Source organism: Myxocyprinus asiaticus, chromosome 38 (genome assembly GCF_019703515.2).
Source record: "Myxocyprinus asiaticus isolate MX2 ecotype Aquarium Trade chromosome 38, UBuf_Myxa_2, whole genome shotgun sequence".
Classification (NCBI taxonomy): Eukaryota; Metazoa; Chordata; class Actinopteri; order Cypriniformes; family Catostomidae; genus Myxocyprinus; species Myxocyprinus asiaticus.
The window spans coordinates 25,433,141-25,457,174 of NC_059381.1; the positions used below are offsets into that span (position 1 = coordinate 25,433,141).

Sequence of the window (24,034 nt, forward strand, 5' to 3'; positions counted from 1 at the left end):
CAATTTAAGGAGTCAGCAGAACTCTAAATTACAGAAGCATATTTTAACTGTGCAGACACTAAAGGAGACTCTCTGTGTAATGTTCTGATAATGTAGAAGGTCATTCTCTACCTTTGTTGCTTTCAAAACATATTCTGCCTCTCATGGTGTTGAAGACAGATTCAGGCTGCTCAAAGATCTCCTTCTGCATGAAAGCCTTGAAGTTACCTGAAGATGATAAACAGTATTAGCACAAAACCACAATCTGCTGTGCTAAGAAAGTCAAGCGGAGGTACAGTTGTGTGCCATGCAACTGAATTCAAATGAAAGACCTTGACACATAAAGGTACATAAAGATCTTCTATGTTAAGCCTGCAACATTAACCAAGGAATTTATGCAACACATTGGTAGATCTGACATGGACATTGTGATGCCCATTTCTGAAGCCAAAAGCAATAATTGGTTTCTTAGTTTTGGGAGTGTTCTTACACCGGTTCCTAACTAGCTGTCATGCAATAAAGTGCCAAACATCTCTTTTCCATATTAATCTACAACATTGCTAATCAAGATATTTTCATGGTCGCTTGGTTTTTATTTTTGTTGTTGCATTGGGTTGTGAAATCTCACTGGATCAAATTTCCACTCCACATATTTTATATATCAAATATTTTGTTGCATTTCAGTATTTTGCATCATTCGTGAAACAGAAAATCTTTATTTTTTTGTGCTAACTTTGGTTCTGTTTACTCTATCTCTGTCCAAAAAAAGTCTTATTTTATTCCACTAGATGGCAGTAAGTACTAAAAATGTTTTTATTTTTCCTCTCTCACCTTCCATCACAAAATGCCATCTGAAATGTAGGTGGCACTCTAACGCATTTTAGCCCTCACAGATGTGCTTGTCCATAGACATTCAGTCTACACTGATCAGCCACAACATTAAAACCACTGACAGGTGAAGTGAATGTCATTTATTATCTCATTACAATGGCACCTGTCAAGGGGTGGGATATATTAGGCAGCAAGTGAACAGTCAGTTCTTAAATTTCATGTGTTGGAAGCAGGAAAAATGGGCAAGCGTAAGAATCCGAGCGACTTTGACAAGGGCCAAATTGTGATGGCTAGACGACTGGGTCAGAGCATCTCCAAAATAGCAGGTCTTGTGGAGTGTTCCTGGTATGCAGTGGTTAGTATCTACCAAAAGTGGTCCAAGGAAGGACAACCGGTGAACCAGCGACAGGGTCAAGGGTGCCCAAGGCTCATTGATTTGTGTGGGCAGCGAAGGCTAGCCCGTCTGGTCCGATCCCACAGAAGAGCTACTGCAGCACAAATTGCTGAAAAACTTAATGCTGGCCATGATAGAAAGGTGTCAGAAAACACAGTGCATCGCAGCTTGCTGCGTATGTGGCTGTGTAGCTGCAGACCAGTCAGAGTGCCCTTGCTGACCCCTGTCCCCCGCCGAAAGCAATGGGCATGTGAGCGTCAGAACTATGGAGCAATGGAAGAAGTTGGCCTGGTCAGATGAATCACGTTTTCTTTTACATCATGCTAATGGCCGGGTGCTTGTGCATCATTTACATGGGGAAGAGTTGGCAGCAGGATGCACCATGGGAAGAAGGCAGGCCGGCAGAGGCAGTGTGATGTTCTGGGTAATGTTCTGCTGTGAAACCTTGGGTCCTGGCATTCATGAGGATGTTACTTGGACACGTACCACCTACCTAAAGATTGTTGCAGACCACGTACACCCCTTCATGGAAACGGTATTCCCTGATGGCAGTGGCCTCTTTCAGCAGGATAATGCGCCCTGCCACACTGCAAAAATTGTTCAGGAATGGTTTGAGGAACATGACAAAGAATTCAAGGTGTTGACTTGGCCTCCAAATTCCCCAGATCTCAATCCGATTGAGCATCTATGGGATGTGCTGGACCAACAAGTCTGATCCATGGAGGCCCCACCTCACAACTTAAAGGATCTGCTGCTAACGTCTTGGTGCCAGATACCACAGGAAACCTTCAGAGGTCTTGTGGAGTCCATGCCTTGATGGGTCAGAGCTGTTTTGGTGGCACGAGGGGGATCAACACGATATTAGGCAGGTGGTTTTAATGTTGTGGCTGATCGGTGTAATTTTCAGTTCATGTACCAGCCCCATTGTTTCAATGAAAATCTTGGCCTCTGAGTGGATTAGAAGCTCAATCTAGGTGTCATTAGAAAGCTGAGATCCTCCTATTTGATGTCTTACAGAAATCATATTTCACTTCAATCTTTTGAACTGTTGTATTATGCAACAAAATAAACTGTACAGTTGCATTCCTGATATTTGATATGATTTGTCTATTAAGATAAATTTTGTGTGATAAGGGACCTTTCATGATCTGCTGGAGCTCAATCTGTAGGGTTTGAATAGCACGGACGGGGTCCTCTCCTGCTGTAGGCTTAATACGATGCACATACAACTTCCCATCCATTACCACAGCTACGTCATCGTCCTCCAGGTAGATCACCTTGTTGGTGTGCTCAATTATAGCACTGAGAAAGAGAAAATACAGTAATCACAATACAAGCAAGATAAAGCAGCAAAAATATGACATGCATTAAGGCTTGTTCAAACAGAACAAAAACAATCTTGATGCCTTTACTATCAAAGTCCTGTGTGTAATGAGGTTTTGTGGCTATCAGGGTGCACTGCTAAGCTGACAACATTTTTGCATTATTTCATCACAAGATCTGTTACTGGTATGACTGGTCTAACCTGCACTTCTGCTGCATCACTGCATATCTATCAACAAATACTCAGGCTGTGTGAAACAATTATGTCAAGTGAATTATATCAAATAGTGTTTTATACTGTTTATATGTCACAGTCTGTCTCCATATTCTTCAAGAACTCTTATTTTGAAGTTTTCTCCTGCACTACATTTCCCAGAATTCACAGCCCTCGTCATTCCCACCTGCTCATCATCATCCTCACCTGTATTCCATTCCCTCATATAGTTCTTTGTGTATAAATACCCTTTAGTTTTGCCCATTCCTTTGTCTGTCCTTGAAGTGTTACGTTGTGTTGTTAATTTGTGATGTTAAGCTTTATTGTTTGTTCCACTCCAGTGATTATAATTAAAAGATTGAACGATTCTACTCCTGCATTTCCACTCCAAGAACCCAACGCTACAATATGTGTGTTTGTGTGTCTTACCTCGCATCAGAGGCAAAGTAGAACTCCACTGCCATTCTGTCGTGGACTGAGTGCAGGGCATTGGTGCTGCCCACTCGGTTACGGAAGTTTTTCTCCTGGAGATCATCTTTCCTGGAGTCACCTACCGGAAAAAGAAAATAACATAAAATCACTGTCATTAACTCATCATCTAAATATCCATTCAGTGAAATATTAACAGTAGAGAATGATTGCTAATCCAATCGTAATATTACAATTAACTGACCTTGTCTGTTAATTAAGTGGTAAATGTTTAAACTGATAATGACAAATCTTGGCATATTTTTACTTAAAAATATGAAGTACAATACACAAAATTACAAAGTAACCACACCAAATAAGTGTTTCTACGAGTTTAAAAAATGTACCACTTAATTGTTATAATACTACCAAAGTAATTGAATAAAAACAATAAAATCAAATTAAACTGAAATGGAAAATTAGCTGTCTTTGCCTGATAAACATTGTCTTTGAATAAAAGTTTAAACAAAGTATAAAATAGTGTATTTTAAACCCCCACTATATAAATCATTCTTTTATAATATGTTGCTCCATTGATATAAAAGACAGTATCAGAGGAATATGATGTCAGAAATCAGCCATGATGATGACTGTGGCAATAGCTAAACTGGGTCTTCATCTCAAAGGACCACATTCCAGAGTAAGGCTTGGTCTAGATGCCACATTCGCCACAACTGCACCACACCTTCAAATTTGTTCCATTCTTCAGTTTGTTTATTTTCACATCTTTCCATTACTTCAGCCCAAAACCTGCCAGATGTCAGCAGGATTACATTAGTAGGCAATGCTGCCTTTTGTCATTTTTCTAAGCTTTTATTCAAAAACAGTGCCCAGATCACATTCTTTGTTTGGGGCAAAAGAAAAGAAGACACAAAGGTAACATACTCACTTTCATTTAGTGGAACTGGTTTGAGGAGTTGTACAATGGGCAAAAAATGGATAGAAACTATTAAGGCGGACTTACCACGGTTGTACTGGACAGGGATTTGTTCTGTGGAAAGCTCATACTGACAGCGTACACCGATTAGCAGCGGACTACCCCGCCTGTTTGAAAGAGGAAGAGATAGAAGAATAGATTTGCTTTTGACTTGGTATTCAAAGCTTGATTTGAGTATGTGCAAAGGTATGAAGAGTGGAAATAAATAAAGGCTAGCAGTCTTAATCACCTATTCTTTCAATTCAGACGAAACAGACACGACACCTTAAAAATATGAACCATAATTGTTTCTACAGAACAACAGTACACCTGCAGGACTTTCACATTACAGTTTAATCCACATGGGGCTGCTCACACCTCTCTCTCTCCCTTTCACTTTCATAACCTTGTTCAGATCCGTCCTCCTCCCCTCTGGTTGAGGAAATATTTCAGACCTATCCTTTGCATGCACCATCTATCTTGCTTGGCACAACCCACAATCCCTTATGCTGACGTGCCAAATAGGTACATTGGAGCAGCTTCTCAGTGTTTGCTTTGTTCAAACTGCTTTGGCAAGTAGCCTTTCAGTGTGCAAAGCAAACTAAATGTGCACCACCCCGTAAAGTATATTTTGTATTCAAAGTCTGAACAGATTCTACAGATTTCATTCAATACAAATGATTAAGCTTTAGTGTCACGTGCAGTCAAATGATAAGCAAATGAAGGTGAGTGTGAAGATAGACAGGGAGTATGAGAATATGGAAGTGATGTGCCAAAGTTTTGAGCTAATCTGTTGTTAATACCATTGACAGATCCCTTTGGGATGAATTCTTTAAAGGGCACATGAAAGGAAAACTCTTGGAATTTAGGAATGGCCAAAAAAAGCGATTTGCTAAATGACAAACTAGATTTTGTACATTTTCTGAAGAAATCTGAGAGGTGCTTGCTTGATGTCCAGCTGCAGCCACAATGCTACAGTGTTTAGAAATATCCAGTAGACAATTTCCAGTAGAAATATCTAAACACGATAAATTATTGTGTAGGAAAATAAGAATTGATTATATGACTCAAAAATGTATTTTGAATTAAGTTTATTTTTCTTACCCCATTGGCAAATTGTTTATTCTTGTTTAAAGTATTAATCTAACAAAATTAAGTGAAATGTATGCTTAAAACAAGAAAAAAACTATTTTCCAATGGGGTAAGAATAATAAACTTATTTCAAGATATATTATCAAAAATTATCTAATAGAAAAAAAAAAGACAAAAATACTAATTAAGAAAAAGATGCTTGCCAATTATGTGGTTGCTAGGGCATTGGTAGCTGGTTGCTAGGATGTTTTGGGTGGTTGCTGGGGAATTGATACATTTCTATGCACCAGTCTTATTTTTTATTTTTTTTGGACCGATGCCAGTTCACAGCAGACGGAGTTACCCGCGCGATGCAGAAAATAGAAAACAAGCAATCGTTAGAATGTACCGTCGCTCGTCACTGCTGGTTGGGACAAAAACTCTGATTACGAGGGGTGCGCAGCGATGCCATTATCTGTATTTGTATCTGTATCTGTTCATATGACAAAATTATCTCTATCTGCCTCTATATTCGGATAGAACCGGGTGTGGACGGGGCTTAAACCGTAAGTGCGTCAAAACTGAATGAAATGCCCATTTTTAAATGTTACTCTTACATTTATAGCTTCTATTAATAAAATATGCCTTGTATATGCTTTTCATAATAATAGCCTAATAATAATGATAATAATAATTATTATTATTATCCAACTTTTTTTTTCTTACCAGATGAAGCACAGTTTAAAGAAGAAGAACAAAAAGACGGAGCATGTTTCAGTTTCTTCATTTACATAAGGAGGAATATTCCTAATAGATGAATACTCTATGGAGCATTTAAACCTTTATGAAGCGTTTTAACTTTTTTTTAAACCAGATAATTTCCTTAATCGCTGATGTGTGGATATAAATGTGCTCAACTTTAAAAGACAGATAGACGGGCTCCGACATGAAATCATCACTTCAGGCCAGGAAGTTAACATCACTCTCAGGTTTAGGCTATAAACGAATACATGGAAATCACATGTGAATCGTGTGACAAATTAACATAGACATTTCAAGAAGTGGAAAGTGTATATGATGTCGTATCTTAATGTTACACTTGATAAGCTCCAGATGCGCACAATTAACACAGACCGCAAACCGCAAAACGTAGGCATTTTCATTCATAAGGTTTACACTTTAGAAATATTGGCTGCACAGATTCATAAATTCTTTGTAATTTTGTATATGTTTATTTAAAATGTCGCTTTATCCTTGTGCCTCTTGGATAATCAATTATATGAATATTTTTTATATTATTTGGATTAATCTGTTATTTGATTTGAAGTCATTATTCATGCCTTTCCGAATAAGGTATTCGGCTTCGGGCACATCCCTACTGATTACCATAGAAAATATACCTTTTATCGTGTATCGTTTGCCTTCAGTTTAGAACATGATGTGACTGTGGCTGCCTGTAGCCTCCTCTATGTTTCTGTTTGATTTCCTAGTACTACTATGTAGTACCAATGTCACTAGGGCGCTGCGTGAACTGTTGCTCTCGTGCTCTATCATGAACATGCACACAAGAGGTCAACAGTCAGTGAACATTTTCACTAAATAATACATTAGATTTCGGTTTGTTTCTTACCAAACCTTATCGTATGCTTTCATAACAATCACGAGTCTCATTCTTTTGAAGCTTGAAGAAGTATTCACCATAAACTGCCATTGTATGACATCACTGAGCACAACATTCTTTCACAATTTCTCTCTTTGTGTTAAGAAAAAGAAATGAAGTCATATAGGGTTATAACATCACAGGGGTGAGTAAACAATGACTGAATTTTCATTTTTGGGTGAACTATCCCTTTAAGACTTTGGTAGGTGGATTCTACAGTGTGTTGGGTGGTTTCTAGGGTGTTAGTAGGTGGTTGGTAGGGCGTTAGTAGACGGTTGCTGGGGTGTTCTGGCAACCATGGCACAAGCAGTGTGGGGGCAGGGCAAGATTTAATAATAAGTATGAGCAATTGAAATAGTGATGTTTGCCTTAGCAAACACCACAAACAATTATTCCAAATTTCATTTTTAGCAACAAACAGTTCCATGAATAGCCTATCAAAAAGTCTCTTTGATGGCTCAAAAAAACAAAGTATTTTTTTAGTGTGTGTGTGCAGTAACCCACACTAAAGGGTCTTGCAACAAGCTCTGACTTAAGATCTTCAAAGCAGGACAGAATTGACAAAAGCCAACAACACATTAGTTTACAATCAAAGACGGGCAGATGGGAATAATTAACTTCAGTCTTGGCCACAGTTGACTCAAAATTATATATACAGGGTCAGAGTACCATCCAACCATGCATGGCTGAATAAACACCTTTGTTATTTTAGTTTTATTCTTGGTCAAGCACAGGATCTTTGTCTTAATAGGTGTAAAGCGTGACTAAAAGTCCAAAATCTATTCTGGCAACAGATCATGGATAGGTGACATAGTTCTCAGAAGACAGAGAGAACAAGTCAGAAAATGAAAGTAGTAGTAAGAAATAAGGAAACTTGAGTTTTTACAGTTTGTAAAAAACGTGGCTCTTGCTGACCTTGTGGCAACGGCCTCTCCTGGGAAATGGACGCTTTTGAAAACCAGAGCAAATGCCCCTTCCTGAGAAAAAATCAAGAAAGAACAGTGAATAAGATAACATTTGTATAGATTATTCAGGCGCTCTGTTCCAAAACCTAGTAAGCTGAATATCTGCCTACTGACTACATAGGCTGCTGCCTTCTAAGGCAGCATCCTTCCTGAAATGGAACCTCATAAGTGACTAATTTGGAACGTTCTACATAGAAAGCAAATCTGTGCATTATAGAAATAGCGCACAGAAGATATACTCTAATAAACATAAAAATACATAGCTCACCCATTTTTATTAAATTTGGTTTTACTTGTTTTAAATTATTTGTATCTATACTTTTTAGTATCGTATTAATTATATTTATAATCTTAGATGCATTTTTTCAGCCAGTACATTTTTACATACACTTTAAAAGTTTGATTTCAGTCGGACTAAAACAATAATTTGTCTTTCTAAAATGTTGTGTAAATGCTTAAGTGTTAAATAAACCTTGCGTGCCGCCTCTGTCTTTTGGAATATGTGCATAACCCCAAGTCCAATTGTGGACGAACCGGGCTACAATCCCATTATCAAGGCCTGTTCAAAGTCAGACAAACAGACCTAGATAATATGATTGTAGCTCAGCATCATCCAGCATGTATACAACTTAATCAGACCACAATTTCATCATGCAACTTGGACAGACAGATGAAGACTGTGTCTCAGCTATAATTTAGAACAAAACAATGTATCTTAAGAGGCAGCATAATTAAGTTTTAAACTGAAAACCTTTTGGAACAGCTTCTGCATCAGGTGTGAGCCTATAGTGCCTTAAAATGGTTCCTTAGGAAGAAGCTAACAAGGTTTTGAAACAGAGCGAGTGTGACAACAAAAGAGCTATGATACAGATCTAAATGGAAACATCATCATTCTGTTCAACGGGCAGAGTTAAGAGTCTCGCATTTCTTCGTCAGCTCCCCTCTCTAGTTCCCAGTGCAGCTCAGGATCAGGCCTGAAGGGGAGGCCTAGAGAGGTGGAGGGGGCGCAGGGGAGCTGAGAGGAACAGAGCCCCACAGTGAGGAATGAACTGAGAGGAATAGGGGCCCTCTCTGTGTGCTGCGGGAACTAATATTTGCCCCTGCCTCCTCCTTCAGCGTCTCCTGACTCGCTGCCCACAGCACACACACACAGATAAAAATAAGTGTTCCTCAATGGTTCTTTACAGCAGCTTAAAGAACCCGTTAAGTTCAGCAAAGGACCCTTTGACAATACAGACTATTTTTGGCGTGCTGTTTCCGAGAGTTCCAATACCCTACGATCGGTCACATTATGCCAACTCACCGACAAGAGCCATCTCCTATCAAACATTTTTGCATTGGCTAAAATATGCTTACCTTCCCTTGTGCCACGACCAGAAGTGTGTATCATCAGTGGAGTGGGAGGCCAAAATTCAGATCCCACATTGAAACCAGAAAGCAATCGCGTTTGCATAATCAGTGATGAGTGCAATTCGGACGTTGCATTTTTCACTATAACATTACATTTTTACTCCACTGATGGTTACGTTTAGGTTTGGGGTTTGGGTTGAGGGGTACAGTTTAGAAAATATGCATTCCTCTTCACTGTATTACAGCCTGTGCAGCTGAAAACAACTTGCTTTTGGCGCCCCTCCGTGGACATTACACACGGAAAATGGAGCTCACACTTGCCCAAATGCGCAACAACACTTCCGAATTTTGGAAAGCACAAACCGATTTTAACTAAAAAAAAAAGTCAACCTACTGTTTCCGATTTCAATATGAGATCAGACTGCTTTACCTCTGTATACATACGGCTCGGTCAGTAAGCAGCTCTCTCCACAGTGACACAATTTCCCTGTGACATTGGTGTAAATAACGAACATTGCATCTGAGAAAGACGTCGCAATTTTTTTGTTCTCCATTGCTTCGTTTTATTTCCAGATAGTTGTTGACGGGTCCACTGGCAGAAACCTATGTGTGCTAAACCGTTTTCTCTTACTTTAGATTTGGATAGTAACTTTTAGTTACTATGCGTTTGATAATCACAAAAAAAAAGTCATATCGCAATTTCGATTTTATTTCGATTAAGCGCTTAGCCCTAACAGAGAACAAGTCATATTGGTTTGAAACTACATGAGGGTGAGTAAATGATTACAGAATTTTTTTCTTTTGGGTGAGCTATTCCTTCAAACAGCCTCAGCCTGTTTTCAGTTAGCCTCAGGGTAAGACTTTTTCCTTTCTCTCTAACTCTCTTCTTTTGTTCCTTTAAAAGTAGGATGGCCAGTTAACGTTTCCACCCTCCTCCTTTAGCTGCGCAGATTGCAACAGGCTTAGACGCTTGTGGTGATCCCGTAAAATCCAAATGTACGCCTTAAAATTTATTACCCATTTATCTCCCAGCCTTCCGTCACTAAGATGGTGGGGGCTAACATTGCAGTTTAGATAGTGTAATCAATTTACCAAAGGTGCCATAAAACAGAGTCTCATGCTGAAAAGAGGGAGAAAGTCACAAAGTTATTGTCCTGATAGGATGGCCTGGTCTTTTATAAACTTATGATAAGGACTGGAGTTCTGTCAAGGGTATTGTAAAGGGTATGGCCCTTGATCATACAGCGTCGTTGATGAACAATTTTTGGATAGAGCTGAACTTTTGGCTCCCAGCAGAGAATGTTATTGCCATGGGAGTTGTTCAAAGGTTCTGACAATGACTCATAAAACAAGGTTCAACTGTCCTCATTTGAAAATCTAGCTAATATTAATTACCTGGAGATGAGGGAGAGCTATTCTGCCTTCCTGTGCTAATAAATGTTATTTGTTGTATAACTGATAGTGAAGAAGACCAAACTTTAACTGTGTGATTGACATATTGAAGGCCTTGCAGATAAGATGCTGACTGTATAAAGTTCTCAAAACTTAAAATCAGGGGCCAGATTCAAGAAAATGTTCTTAAGAAAAAATAAGTTCATAGAATTAATTATAAGAAATCAGTAAGAATTTTCCTAAGTGTATTTCTTGAAAAATTCTTAAGAAGTTCCCAAATATTTTCTTAAGAACATCTTACTTTTTTTCTTAAGAATAAAAGGACAGTGGCCTGGGTAGCTCAGCAAGTAAAGACACTGACTACCACACCTGGAGTCGCAAGTTCGAATCAGGGCGTGCTGTGACTCCAGTCAGGCTTCCTAAGCAACCAATTGGCCCGGTTGCTAGGGTGAGTAGAGTCACATTGGGTTAACCTCCTCGTGGTCACTATAATGTGGTTCTCGTTCTCGGTGGGGCGCGTGGTGAGTTGTGCGTGGATGCTGCGGAGAATAGCGTGAGCCTCCACACGTGCTAGGTCTCCGCGGTAACGCGCTCAACAAGCCACGTGATAAGATGCGTGGATTGACTTTCTCACACAGAGGCAACTGAGATTCGTCCTCCGCCACCTGGATTGAGGCGAGTCACTACGCCACCACGAGGACTTAGAGCACAATTGGCATTCCAAATTGGGAAGAAAAAAAAAAGAAGAAAAAAAGAAGAAAAGGACAGTGTAACGGATAAGGATGGGCAAGGAGGAGGCAGGAACCAGCTGAGCAGTCAACGTAAACATTAATGGTATAAAGAAACATAACATAAAACACACAAACACACACACACAGCGGCCGCGTGTGTCTCTCTCTCTCTCTAACTGGTGCCTCCAGCTCATCTTTATCCCCCTCCCAGCTGATTAGGATAATTCAGCACCAGGCGTAGGAAAGTGTGGTGGATGATATAATTATTATGTTTCTATGGACTCTAAAGATTGCAAAAGATAGAAAAACTTGTTTTGGTCTAAAATCACATTTCTACATAAACAGTCCATTGCGACTTCCTACCCAACATGACTGAGCGTGTAACATTTGAAATGACCCCGTAAATTCAGTAAATATCGTACCATTTGGGGTTTAAGACAACTCGGAGGTTATCTTAACTTTAAGATGTTATTTTTCGATGATTTTTAAGAAACTGAATTCTTTTTATCTTTAGAAAAAAAAAAAGAACGAACTTTATTAAGAAGTTTTTTTTTCAGGAATAAGAAATATTCGTAACTTTTTCTTAAGAGAGAAATTAAGAAGAAAATGGTATTCAGTAGTTCGCAAGTTAATGTAATCCTGCAGTGAAAAACATGTGGTTTGCTGTCCCTGGCGAACCCCCGGGCTGGATTAGTATTGATGGAATAAATAAGAGGAGATGGGGAGGTGGTGGGATGTCGGAAACTCGCAATGCTACGTAGAGGTAAGCAGCTGTTTATATACTCTTATTCTGGCTGTGTGATTGGTTGGATTAAATGAACTTGCTCCTCCCGAACTTTGTTAATAAAACACCATGTAAAGAAGAATTTTCTTCTTAAGAACGTTTTGTGAATCTGACCCCCGTTTTTAGCAAACTAAACTCTATTATTATACAGCTCTCTGGAATACCTGATTCTGATTGGTCAATCACAGTATTCTATGGCAATTATACAAAAATATGTTCGTATAATGACTGCTAAACTGTAAAATTGACTGTTGTCCCAGGCAACCAATTTCCAACACAGCTGTGCTAGTTTAATGTCTCTTGTATCACTCTACAGTTCTTTTCTAATTACATAATTAAATCATTTTAACTCAAATTAATATTTTATGTCCATTTTTTTATTTATCTGCTTCCAGCAAGGTCCTGATCACCCTGTGTGGGTTTGTTTTGCGATAAAGACCGCCTGATTGTACATTATCCTGACTTAAATGATAAGCGAGAACTATGCTGTTGTGCAAAGGCAAAATGCAGTAACTACACTTTTTTTTAAATGTTTTGAATTATAAACAAAATCGGATCTCTTTGACTATAATCTGTGCTGTAACAGATGGGTTTGTTCAAGTATGCTCAGATTCAGAGAAAACAAGAAAATCCACACCAAACTTTTCTCTTTCAGTGTTGCTGTAGTTACTGTGTTTTGCCTTTGTTTGGCAGCATAAGAAATAAACAAAAAATATATATCATGGGGATGAAGCAACATGTAACTAACATTCAAACAAAGCGCTGCTTCTGAACTTTCTCTATGAGTCGTTCAGAGTGCTGTAATTGAGCAACAACTGGTCTTTAACTTTCACAATACGAGGGTTCCCAGAGGCATGAGAGAAAGACCACCCTCTAACCACACACAAAAACACACACACACACACACACTAATGATGCTTACCAGCTGCTGGATGACGCGCTCCACAAGGGTGGAGAAGGACACATAATCGCTCTCGCGGTTGTCATAGAGATATTTGGTCAACTTAGGGATGACCTCTGTGTCTGTATCCGACTCAAACTCATAGCCTTTGGAAACCTATTAATGGGTTGGGATGAGAAAGCCATGGTTACAGATGCAAGCATTGTCAAAACACACTTTTTTTCTTAGTGGAAAGTGGCAGAGAAAATTGAAATTCCTCAATACTTATATAATGAGTATTATGAGACATTCTGCAATAACCTTGTAGATGTCTACTATGATGCTGCTTACATAAAAATGTGACATGCGCCACAGAAACAAGATAGTCACACTATTATCTCAAACAGAGTCATTAAACTATCTGTGGTCTTAAACTGTTCATATATAAACAATTATATTACAATTACATCATAAACAATTACTGGAAAATTGATTCATGTCCTTCCTTGGGCAAACTCAAACTACTACAAAACAGTTTCTACACAAACTACTCTTACTGTAAAGGGGTCATATGATTAGAAATAAAAAAATTCACTGATCTTTTGCAATTAAAGAGGTGATTGTACTATGAAAACATACTATCAAAACTTTCTTCCCAGTTCATTTATTGAAACCGCTCTTTATAATATCCTGGGATTTCTGACATCAGAAACCTAAAACGTGACCGCCTGCATTTACATGTCAATGCTTCTTTGGTGATCAGAAACATGGCTCGACCAAGACAAGGTGAGGTAATAAGGACAAAGTAGAATAGATAATACTTTTCTTAAACAGACAAACTAACAATGAGAAAATGTTTTCAAATCGGCCACATATTGTGTTGTTTCTGGCTGCAACTCTGTATCATTCTGAAGGATCCTAATGTTAGAAACCAGTGTCTGAAGTAAATTTTTAACAAGTTACACTATAAGGCTTAAAGTATGTGGACACCCAAAAACCACACTCATATGTGCTTGTTAACTGGGATTAATAGAGAATTAGTCCTCTCTAACAGCTTCCACTCTTCTAGGAAGACTTTCCACTAGATGTTGGAACATGGCTGTGGGGATTATAGGTACTGATGGTGAGATTATTTCATGAAATATTGGTCATGAAAAACTAAATTATTGTTGAAAAATAAATGAAAAATGAAAAAGAAAAAATTACATATATCCTAGTGCGACCCCGTGTCTACATACGTGGACATTGTATTTTGGCTTCACTATACACAATGCATAATTTAATTGAATAAAAAGTGACTGAATACTGTTCACAAGACACTAGACTGTCATTTAAAAGGTTAACTTCTGCCACACCGAGTCACATGACACAAAAGTATGCCGTTGATTTCCTTGAAGCGCTCCTATGGATGCAGTGCCAACAAAAGTGCCTCTGGTAATAAATCTCTAAGTTTTTTAATTGAAACCTGTTTGGTTGTAAAGAGGAAAGTCTCTAGTTTCATTTGATATGCCGCTTTTTAAAAATCTGTTGCACGTCAGCACCCTGATAAACATGATGTCCACATATGAGGAAACTGCCACTGCATTTCCTCATAAGAAGAAAAAACATGTTAGTTATTTTGAATAACTTCCAACTTTAACACATCTGTGGGTCATTTCGCTTCATTTTAATATACATTTTGTTATGTTTAATTTTGTTATCACTGTCCAATACGATTATATTCATTAACATTAATTAATGCAATCCTATATACAGTATTTACTGTGCATTTTCACATTGAGAATAAGTGAGTTCATCCAAAAGCTGAAAAATTGAAAATAAGGTGCATTTCAAACTGTTCTGAGACCAGTGTAGAAAGACAGCACACTGGAAGTTAGGAAGCATCCTATAGCTTTCTATGCAGTTTAGTGCATTCAATCCAAAAATTCAACCAAAAGTTCAGTTTCAGGCTGCAGATGATGTTTGGACCACTCAACATGTTTGACATGGGACAATAGTAATCAATACATAGATTCAGAATTTTATAATGCAACATTTTATTTTAATATGGTTTGCAATGATAGGATGATACTTATAATTAGAATTATTTATTCAGCTTTACAGAAAATCAGCTTAATGTCTCAAAAACATGAATAACTAACACTACTTGAAACATAATATACAATGTTATGCTTGTTTATTAGGTTCTACTAGTTACAAATCAAAAAGGGATATGAAAAATGCAACCAGCAGTCAAGTGGGGGTCTCAGGAGGATATTTTAGGGCTGTGTATCGTAAATGTTTCAATCATGATTAATCACACAATTTTCTGTGATTAATCATGGTACATTAAAACAAACATGAAAATATAATCATAAATTTACTTTATACTTTGTCTCAAAGAACTAAAATGTGGTTAGTGAAGTTGGTGGGTTAGTAGAAGTTAGAAGTTTCAGGAAGTGCAAGAAACAGAAACTGCATTAATTGCGTTAATTTTTTATGCACAAAACAGTCCACTGCTAATCACAGAAATTAATGTGCTATATATATACATATATATATATATATATATATATATATATATATATATATATATATATATATATATATATACACTACCGGTCAAAAGTTTTTAAACCCTTGACTGAAATGTTTCTCATGATCTTAAAAATCTTTTGATCTGAAGGCATATGCTTAAATGTTTAAATTAGTTTTGTAGACAAAAATATAATTGTGCCACCATATTAATTTATTTCATTATAAAACTAAAATGTAATAATAATAAAAAAAAAAAAAGTTTTTGAAATTGATGACTTGGACCAAATAATAAAGAAAAGCAGCCAATAAGTGCCCATCTAGGCAAAGGGTGACTACTTTGAAGATGCTAAAATATAACACAGTTTTGATTTATTTTGGATTTTGTTTAGTCACAACATAATTCCCATAGTTCCATTTATGTTATTCCAGTTTTGATGACTTTACTATTATTCTAAAATGTGAAGAAAAACAAATTATAATAAAGAATGAGTAAGTGTTTCAAAACTTTTGACCGGTAGTGTATATATATATATATATATATATATATATATATATATATATATATATATATATATATATATATATATATATGAAGTTTGTATACCCTGGCAGAAATTGTGAAATTTTGAAAAGTTTACATACCCTTGAATGTTTGGCCTTGTTACAGACACACAAGGTGACACACACAGGTTTAAATGGCAATTAAAGGTTAATTTCCCACACCTGTGGCTTTTTAAATTGCAATTAGTGTCAGTGTATAAATAGTCAATGAGTTTGTTAGCTCTCACATGGATGCACTGAGCAGGCTAGATACTGAGCCATGGGGAGCAGAAAAGAACTGTCAAAAGACCTGCGTAACAAGGTAATGGAAATTTATAAAGATGGAAAAGGATATAAAAAGATATCCAAAGCCTTGAAAATGCAAGTCAGTACTGTTCAATCACTTATTAAGACGTGAAAATTTCGGGGATCTCTTGATACCAAGCCAAGGTCAGGTAGACCAAGCAAGATTTCAGCCACAACTGCCAGAAGAATTGTTCGGGATACAAAGAAAAACCCACAGGTAACCTCAGGAGAAATACAGGCTGCTCTGGAAAAAGATGGTGTGATTGTTTCAAGGAGAACAATATGACAATACTTCAACAAAAATAAGCTGCATGGTCAAGTTGCCAGAAAGAAACCTTTACTGCGCCAATGCCACAAAAAAGCCCGGTTACAATATGCCCGACAACACCTTGACACGCCTCACAGCTTATGGCACACTGTAATTTGGAGTGATGAGACCAAAATAGAGCTTTATGGTCACAACCATAAGCGCTATGTTTGGAGAGGGATCAACAAGGCCTATAGTGAAAAGAATACCATCCCCACTGTGAAGCATGGTGGTGGCTCACTGATGTTTTGGGGGTGTGTGAGCTCTAAAGGCACGGGGAATCTTGTGAAAATTGATGGCAAGATGAATGCAGCATGTTATCAGAAAATACTGGCAGACAATTTGCATTCTTCTGCACGAAAGCTGCTCATGGGACGCTCTTGGACTTTCCAGCATGACAATGACCATAAGCACAAGGCCAAGTTGACCCTCCAGTGGTTACAGCAGAAAAAGGTGAAGGTTCTGGAGTGGCCATCACAGTCTCCTGACCTTAATATCATCGAGCCACTCTGGGAAGATCTCAAACATGCGGTTCATATAAGACGACCAAAGACTTTGCATGACCTGGAGGCATTTTGCCAAGACGAATGGGCAGCTATACCACCTGCAAGAATTTGGGGCCTCATAGACAACTATTACAAAAGACTGCACGCTGTCATTGATGCTAAAGGGGGCAATACACAATATTAAGAACTAAGGGTATGCAGACTTTTGAACAGGGATCATCTCATTTTTATCATAGTTGCCATATTTTGTTTTATGATTGTGCCATTCTGTTATAACCTATAGTTGAATATGAATCCCATAAGAAATAAAAGAAATGTGTTTTGCCTGCTCACTCATGTTTTCTTTAAAAATGGTTCATATATTACCAATTCTCCAAGCGTATGCAAACTTTTGAGCACAACTGTGTATGTATATATATATATATATATATATATTTATTTATTTTTATTTATTTATTTTACTTTTTTTTTTTTTTTACAGCAAACATTTTTCATTCATATCTACGTTTAACCGAATTAGTGCTAATACTATATTCTACACTTTGTCCTAACATGACTCTTGTCTTGGAGTCCACACCCTAAAATAAAATTTATCACAAAAGTTATGACATCAGAAGACTGGCTTGCGACATTTGCTCTTTATGTGAATAATGAACAGGAAAGCCCTGCACATATTAAAGTTTTTCTGAATTGCTAAAACACATTTCTTGAAACCTTCCCCCATTTTCTCACAACTTTAAACACAAAACCAAATCTTCAAACTACATTCACAAAACCCCTGACTCTTCCGGCAAAACCAAACAATCGCCTCAAAACCATTTCATCTGTGCTCAAAATCAAACAATGCTTTGAGATCATAAAAACAGCAAGTCAACATATATAACACCACAGAGCATTCATTAGACACTACATCAGAAAATGGAGAACACAGCATCCAGGGCATGTAGTTACAGATTTAAAAAAAATATATTATTGTATATAGTAAGCACATTTTGCAATTACTGTCAAAAAAGTATAGTAATCACAACTTACAGTAGTACAGTGAATATATCATATACTGTAAGTACTGCAAGTAATACAGTATTGAATGTCCGTAAATTCAGCACTTGCATACTGTAAAAATACAGTAGTCCAAGTGCAAAACCCCAAAGAACACTATAAATGAAAAACACATTGCAGTGCACTCCCTCAAATATGTTGTGCAACTGCAAAATCAAAGTCAATGAGAGATTAATTCTGCCTCAGCATCACATTTTCACATCATTAGAAACAATTTTGAGTCCTTGTGTGTAAATGATGACAACTGTGTTGTAGTTGTGCACACAAGTGCATCACAGTGCTAAATGTGATTTAGTGAGTGAGAATGTGTTTAGATTTTTGCGAAAAGAGTGATTGATTCGACAAATGGGTTTAGGCCACTGAGCATTTGGTTCCAAGAATGGGGTTTAGTGTTTTAGCAATTCAGAAAAACTGTAATCACACTTCAGCGACAGCAAGGAGTGTTTAAAAATACTGCTCACCAGGTACTTTTTCAGCTCCTTGTAATTTGTGATGATGCCATTGTGGATGACAACAAACTCTAGAGAAAAAAAGTAAAGAGAATCAATTAATGAGTCATTGGTTTATAATGTCTAATTATTCAAGATACAAGTTCACTGACTTAACCTCAAATTTATACTCTCATTTTTTGTTACACTTATACAAATGCTAAAATTAGCCACATTTCTCTTTACAACATACTTGTAAAACAGTCTGTCAAATCCAACATAAATAACAGTCATCAAGTCGTCATTTTTATCTGTATAGCGCTTTTCACAACACACATCCTTTCAAAGCAGCTTTACAGAAAATCATGAATTAACAAATTTTTTACTGTAATATGTATAAAGTCTTAGAGTGATCATTGTGTAGTTTGATTAAATATGATTGTAAATTGTGTATAAAATTAAACAATTTAATAATAATTGTATTTAGAACCCCAGTGAGCAAACTGAAGGCAACTATGGCAAGGAACACAAAACTCCATAAGATGTTGGTTAATGGAGAAAAATAACCTTGGGAGAAACCAGGCTCACTGTGGGGGTCAGTTCCCCTCTGGCCAACCAGCATGAATTTACTGCCAGTATTAGTTATTTATGTGCAGTGCAGGTCATGGTTTAAGATTTGTAAACTATGTAAGCGTTAAGGTCCAGTTTTTTATGAACTGTAAGATTAATGACCACTGTCTTTGAAGTCCATCCTGGATTAACTGCAGAAGTTCACATAGAAGTGAATACTTAGACAAAAATGGCTGACACTTTCACAAGCCACTCAAGGAATGTCATGCATTCTGTAAAGCATAGCAGTTTGACAATATGATCTATGCAATATTTGTTTAGTGTAGTAATTATATATATGTACTACTGTTTGTAACCATTTCTACTCATTGAAACAACTATAGTACCAGTCGATATTAGACACCTGTATTTCTAATGATCTTAAAGACCCTTTGATCTAAAGGCTTATACTTGAATGCTTAAAGTTTGTTTTGTAGACAAATATAAATTGTGCCCTTGTGTAATTTAATTCAATTTGTTAATGAATAAATTGGACCAGGGAGTGAAGGAAAAGCAGACAACAAGTGTCCAGCATACAATGGAACGCCTTCAGAGAGTATGCACAGTGTGCTTGTGGAGTCCATGTCAGTTTGAGTGCACACTGTCATTAAAAAGCAAAAGGGGCTAACCCAGTGCTAAATGTGCATTTTTCAATTAAACTTATTGTTCAAATTAATGATAATATAATTAGTAAAAAAAAATGTTACAATAAATTAGAAGATAATTTTCTCTAGTGGTCTCAGAGTTTTGGACCGCACTGTACATGTCGATATTATAGATTATATTCAATGTCTATATGGACTAGAGAAACCTAATCTGGGAACAGTGGCACACCAAACAGCCTCTGCTTACTGCTGCTCTGGGGCGAAAGGAACTTCCTGCTGTCTGTTTCTAACCCATACTAAGGTGTTTATTTTCAGAGGTGAACTTTCACATCTGCACTGTTATTCACAGCACTGAAGCCTTTGCAAGCTTTTTGTTATCAATCAAAACTTAATGGCTTTAAAGCCTCTGTTGGCTGCCCAATCCCGTCTTTTCTTGGAGTTTAAGAGCTCGTGAATTTATGGCAACAGCAGCTGAATGACTGGATATAAACCGGATGACCACCATAGCACTGTATTTAGGTTCCGACTGAAGTCAGTCACTTGAATTGTGCTGTCTCACATCTCTCTTAATGTTTTACCATTGTTCTTATCTGAACGGTGAGGGTGGCTGTTGACAGCACTTGGCTCTCCGTGCGTGGCCCAGCGAGTGTGTGCAATGCCAAAGTGTGTGTCCAGTTCTGCATCGAGATCGATGGAGTCACTCTCTAATGAAACAAACAGGGAAAAAGCAGAGAAAATTAATCATTAGAAACATACAAAACACATTAAAGAGAAAATTGACTGAAAAGAGAAGAGACAAAACAAGAATTGATCAGAATAGACGAAAAGAGAAGAAAAGAAAAAAGAAGAGGAAAGAAAAGGAGTCGAGATGAATAACGAGAAAAGAGACATGAATAAGTGAAAAGAGAAAAGAAGAGACGAAAAGAGAACAGAAGATACAAGAAGAGGCGAGACAAGATGCGAAGAATAACGAGAAGACGAGAATAGACAAAACGAGAAGAGAGGAAATGTGAATAGACTAAAAGAAAAGAGAAGAGACGACAAGACGAGAAGAGAAGAGACGAGAAGAGACCAGATGAGGCGAGAAGAACAACAAGAAGAAAAGAGAAGAGATTTGAATAGATGAAAAGAGAAGATGTAAGAAGAGGTGAAAATAGAAGAGTAAAGTTACAAAACGAGTAAAGAAGAAATGTGACCAGACGAAAAGAAAAGAGATGACACAAGACGAGAAGAGATGAGTATAGACGAGAAGAGACGAGAAGAAACAAAAAGAGAATAGACAAGATGAGATGAGACAAGATGAAACAAGAAGAGACGAAAAAAGATTTGAATATGCGAAAAGAGAAGAGACATGAATAGATGAAAAGAAAAGATGAGAAGAAAGAGAAGATATTTAGAAGATGATTTTCGATAAAGAAAGTTAACATACTGTAGATTTCTTCATCAAGAGCTTTCACCTTCCCCTTCTTCTTGAAGAGTTTGATGTCAGCTTTTTGATCCTTCCCTGGACCATCTACTGCAATACCTGCCCAAAAATACACAGCATCCATTAAAAGACAAGGTCATCAAGGTATTCAACTCACAGGAACCTTCTCACATACACACACATATAAATACACTGCAAAGCCATGGCATGAGCATCTGTGAGGTCAGGCACTGATGTTGGGCGATGGGGTCTGGCTCGCAGTGTTCAATGGGGCTCAGGTCTGGGCATTGTGCAAGCAGGACTCAGTAAACCAATTCTTTATAGATCCTCGCTTTCTGCACAGGGGCATTGAAAATAAGGGTCCTCACCAAACTGGTGCTGAAAATTTGGAATCACACAATTCTCTAGAATGTCACTTTATACTGTAGCATTAAGATTTGTCTTCACTGGAATTACTAGAATAGCCAAACCTTTTCATAATCCCCTTCACACAAGTATCGCCTGACTGCTTCGGCAAGAGCAATGGAATAATTGACACTCTGGCCTACTGTGCTGCCAAAATGCAAGAAACGAGGCCAGTGTTCACATCTTGAGCAGTATCTCTTACCTGTGGAGAACATTAACGTTACCCTCACAAAGGAGTGGGAGTGGCGGTCTTACCTGCAGAGTCATAACCCCTGTACTCCAGCCTCTGAAGCCCCTTCACGAGGGTCTGAAAGATATCCTTCCTCGTCCGTGGCACTCTGTAATTCAGGTAGGCGAAAATTCCTGCCAGATACAAGGTCACACAGAATGCTTGAAGATACTAGTGGTGGATGAAGACAAATGTTCTGACAATATAGTGAACCAATGAGCCCAAAAGAAGTTTTATTCTGTAAATGTGTGCCAAAATCTATCTATCTATCTATCTATCTATCTATCTGATTAACATATGACCTTAAAGGTATAGTTGACCCAAAAATGAAAATTCTCTCATCATTTACTCAATCTCATGCCGTCTCAGATGTCTTCTGAAACGATATGATAGGCATGGGTGAGAAACATCAATATTTCAGTCCTTTTCTTTTTTTTTTACTATAAACTCTTCTCTCTGTCCAATAGGTGATGATATGCATGAAGCATGTGAATTGCCAAAAACGAATGAAGAATGTGAAAGTGAAAGTGGAGATTTATAGTAAACAGTGATTTAAATATTGATCTGTTTCTCACCCACACCTATCATTTCGCTTCTGAAGACGTGGATTTAACCACTGGAGTCGCATGGCTTACTTTTATGCTGCCTTTATGTGCTTTTTGCAGCTTCAAAGTTCTGGTCACCATTCACTTGTATTGTATGGACCTACAGAGCTGAAATATTCTTCTAAAAAGATTTGTTTGTGTTCAGCAGAAGGAAGAAAGTCATACTCATCTTGGATGGAATGACGGTGAGTAAATGATGAGGGAATTTTCATTTTTGGGTGAACTATCCTTTTAAGTAGATTCATATTTACACAGTAAAGAAACATATTACGATTTGAACTAATTAACAACAACATGCAGGCAGACAGACAGACAGACAGACAGACAGACAGACAGACAGACAGACAGACAGACAGATAGATACTTTATAAATCTCATAAGGGGAATTGCTGCCAGACACAATCTACACAGCACACAATACATACAGTACTTTGTATACTGTAAATATACAATAATTAAGCTTAATACAGATACAACATTCAATATATAATTGTTTATATATATATATATATATATATATATATATATATATATATATATATATACAATATACATATACAGAGACACATATTGCACTACATGTCCAGTACAGGCAGAGATAAGTATCAGTATTTTATAGACATATTCTGGTTAAAGTGAAGGAGCAGATAAGAAAGTCACATTTGACACATCGGCCACGTCGCATGGTGGAGCCAGACTGTATGCTGACTGTCTCAAATACTAGTGCGCTACCTATTTAGACAATATCTTTAATCGTTAAAGGAAACTAATAATGTCCAAAAAAAATGCTGTCGAAGCAGTTTATCAGGTTCTGAGACACATCCGTGTCACTGCAAACCGGATCTGTCACCTGAACTGTCACTACTACTATTGATAATCAGACAAGCCAAACTTTATATTTAAATAATGACGCAGCCATCAGACTGTACTATAATTACATCCACATATAGTGACAAATAATTTCAATGTCGGCAATAACAATACTAAATCGCGAGAGAACAAACGGCAAGCGTAGTCACTTATCAACGCGATTAATATACAGTATTCCTATCCATTATGTGACATAATAATATAAAAGCTGAACTTACCGCACATCGTTCAAGTATCTTCTCTCAAACTGAAGGTAGTATGGAGGGTCTGGTGGTGAAGCGGAGGAGTGCGAGTCACTAGATGATCCAAAGACTTCCAGAAGAAATTACAAACAGCCGCTTTACTTATAATATCGAACCTGCTCCACCTCTGACAACGGGAGCCCCGCCCACTGCTGGCTGACTGACAGGAGTGTGAGTCTCATCCCGGTTAAGTGCAAATGATCCTTTTTTTATATTAAACCGAAGCCGGTTTTTCAACTTATGTGATTAAAAAAATATGACAATGTAAATACGCTCAATATAGGCTGTGAACTGTCACACACATACATAGTTTGTTTACATAATGCATGTATTTGGAAAGGAGGTGATGAAAGACATGTTTGTTATAGAAATAGTTCTAGTATAGTAAGTTAATAGTACTTATGTTTAAACACTTTTTGTAT

General features: G+C 37.4%; 1 protein-coding gene across 1 annotated transcript in view; it reads right to left on the bottom strand.

The window, feature by feature from the left end:
• The window catches only part of gfpt2 (glutamine-fructose-6-phosphate transaminase 2), a 30,446-nt gene extending 6,718 nt beyond the window's left edge, over positions 1–23,728 (bottom strand). The window contains exons 1-11 of the mRNA XM_051678079.1: positions 23,589–23,728; positions 21,922–22,029; positions 21,265–21,360; positions 20,414–20,539; positions 18,655–18,713; positions 13,001–13,135; positions 7,772–7,833; positions 4,174–4,253; positions 3,171–3,291; positions 2,343–2,506; positions 112–207 (exon numbers count right to left, since the gene is read on the bottom strand). Of these exons, the coding sequence (XP_051534039.1) occupies positions 112–207; positions 2,343–2,506; positions 3,171–3,291; positions 4,174–4,253; positions 7,772–7,833; positions 13,001–13,135; positions 18,655–18,713; positions 20,414–20,539; positions 21,265–21,360; positions 21,922–22,029; positions 23,589–23,595 (1,054 nt within the window). The 5' untranslated portion in view covers positions 23,596–23,728. The remainder of the gene's footprint in view (positions 1–111; positions 208–2,342; positions 2,507–3,170; positions 3,292–4,173; positions 4,254–7,771; positions 7,834–13,000; positions 13,136–18,654; positions 18,714–20,413; positions 20,540–21,264; positions 21,361–21,921; positions 22,030–23,588) is intronic.
• Positions 23,729–24,034: the final 306 nt, after the last annotated feature.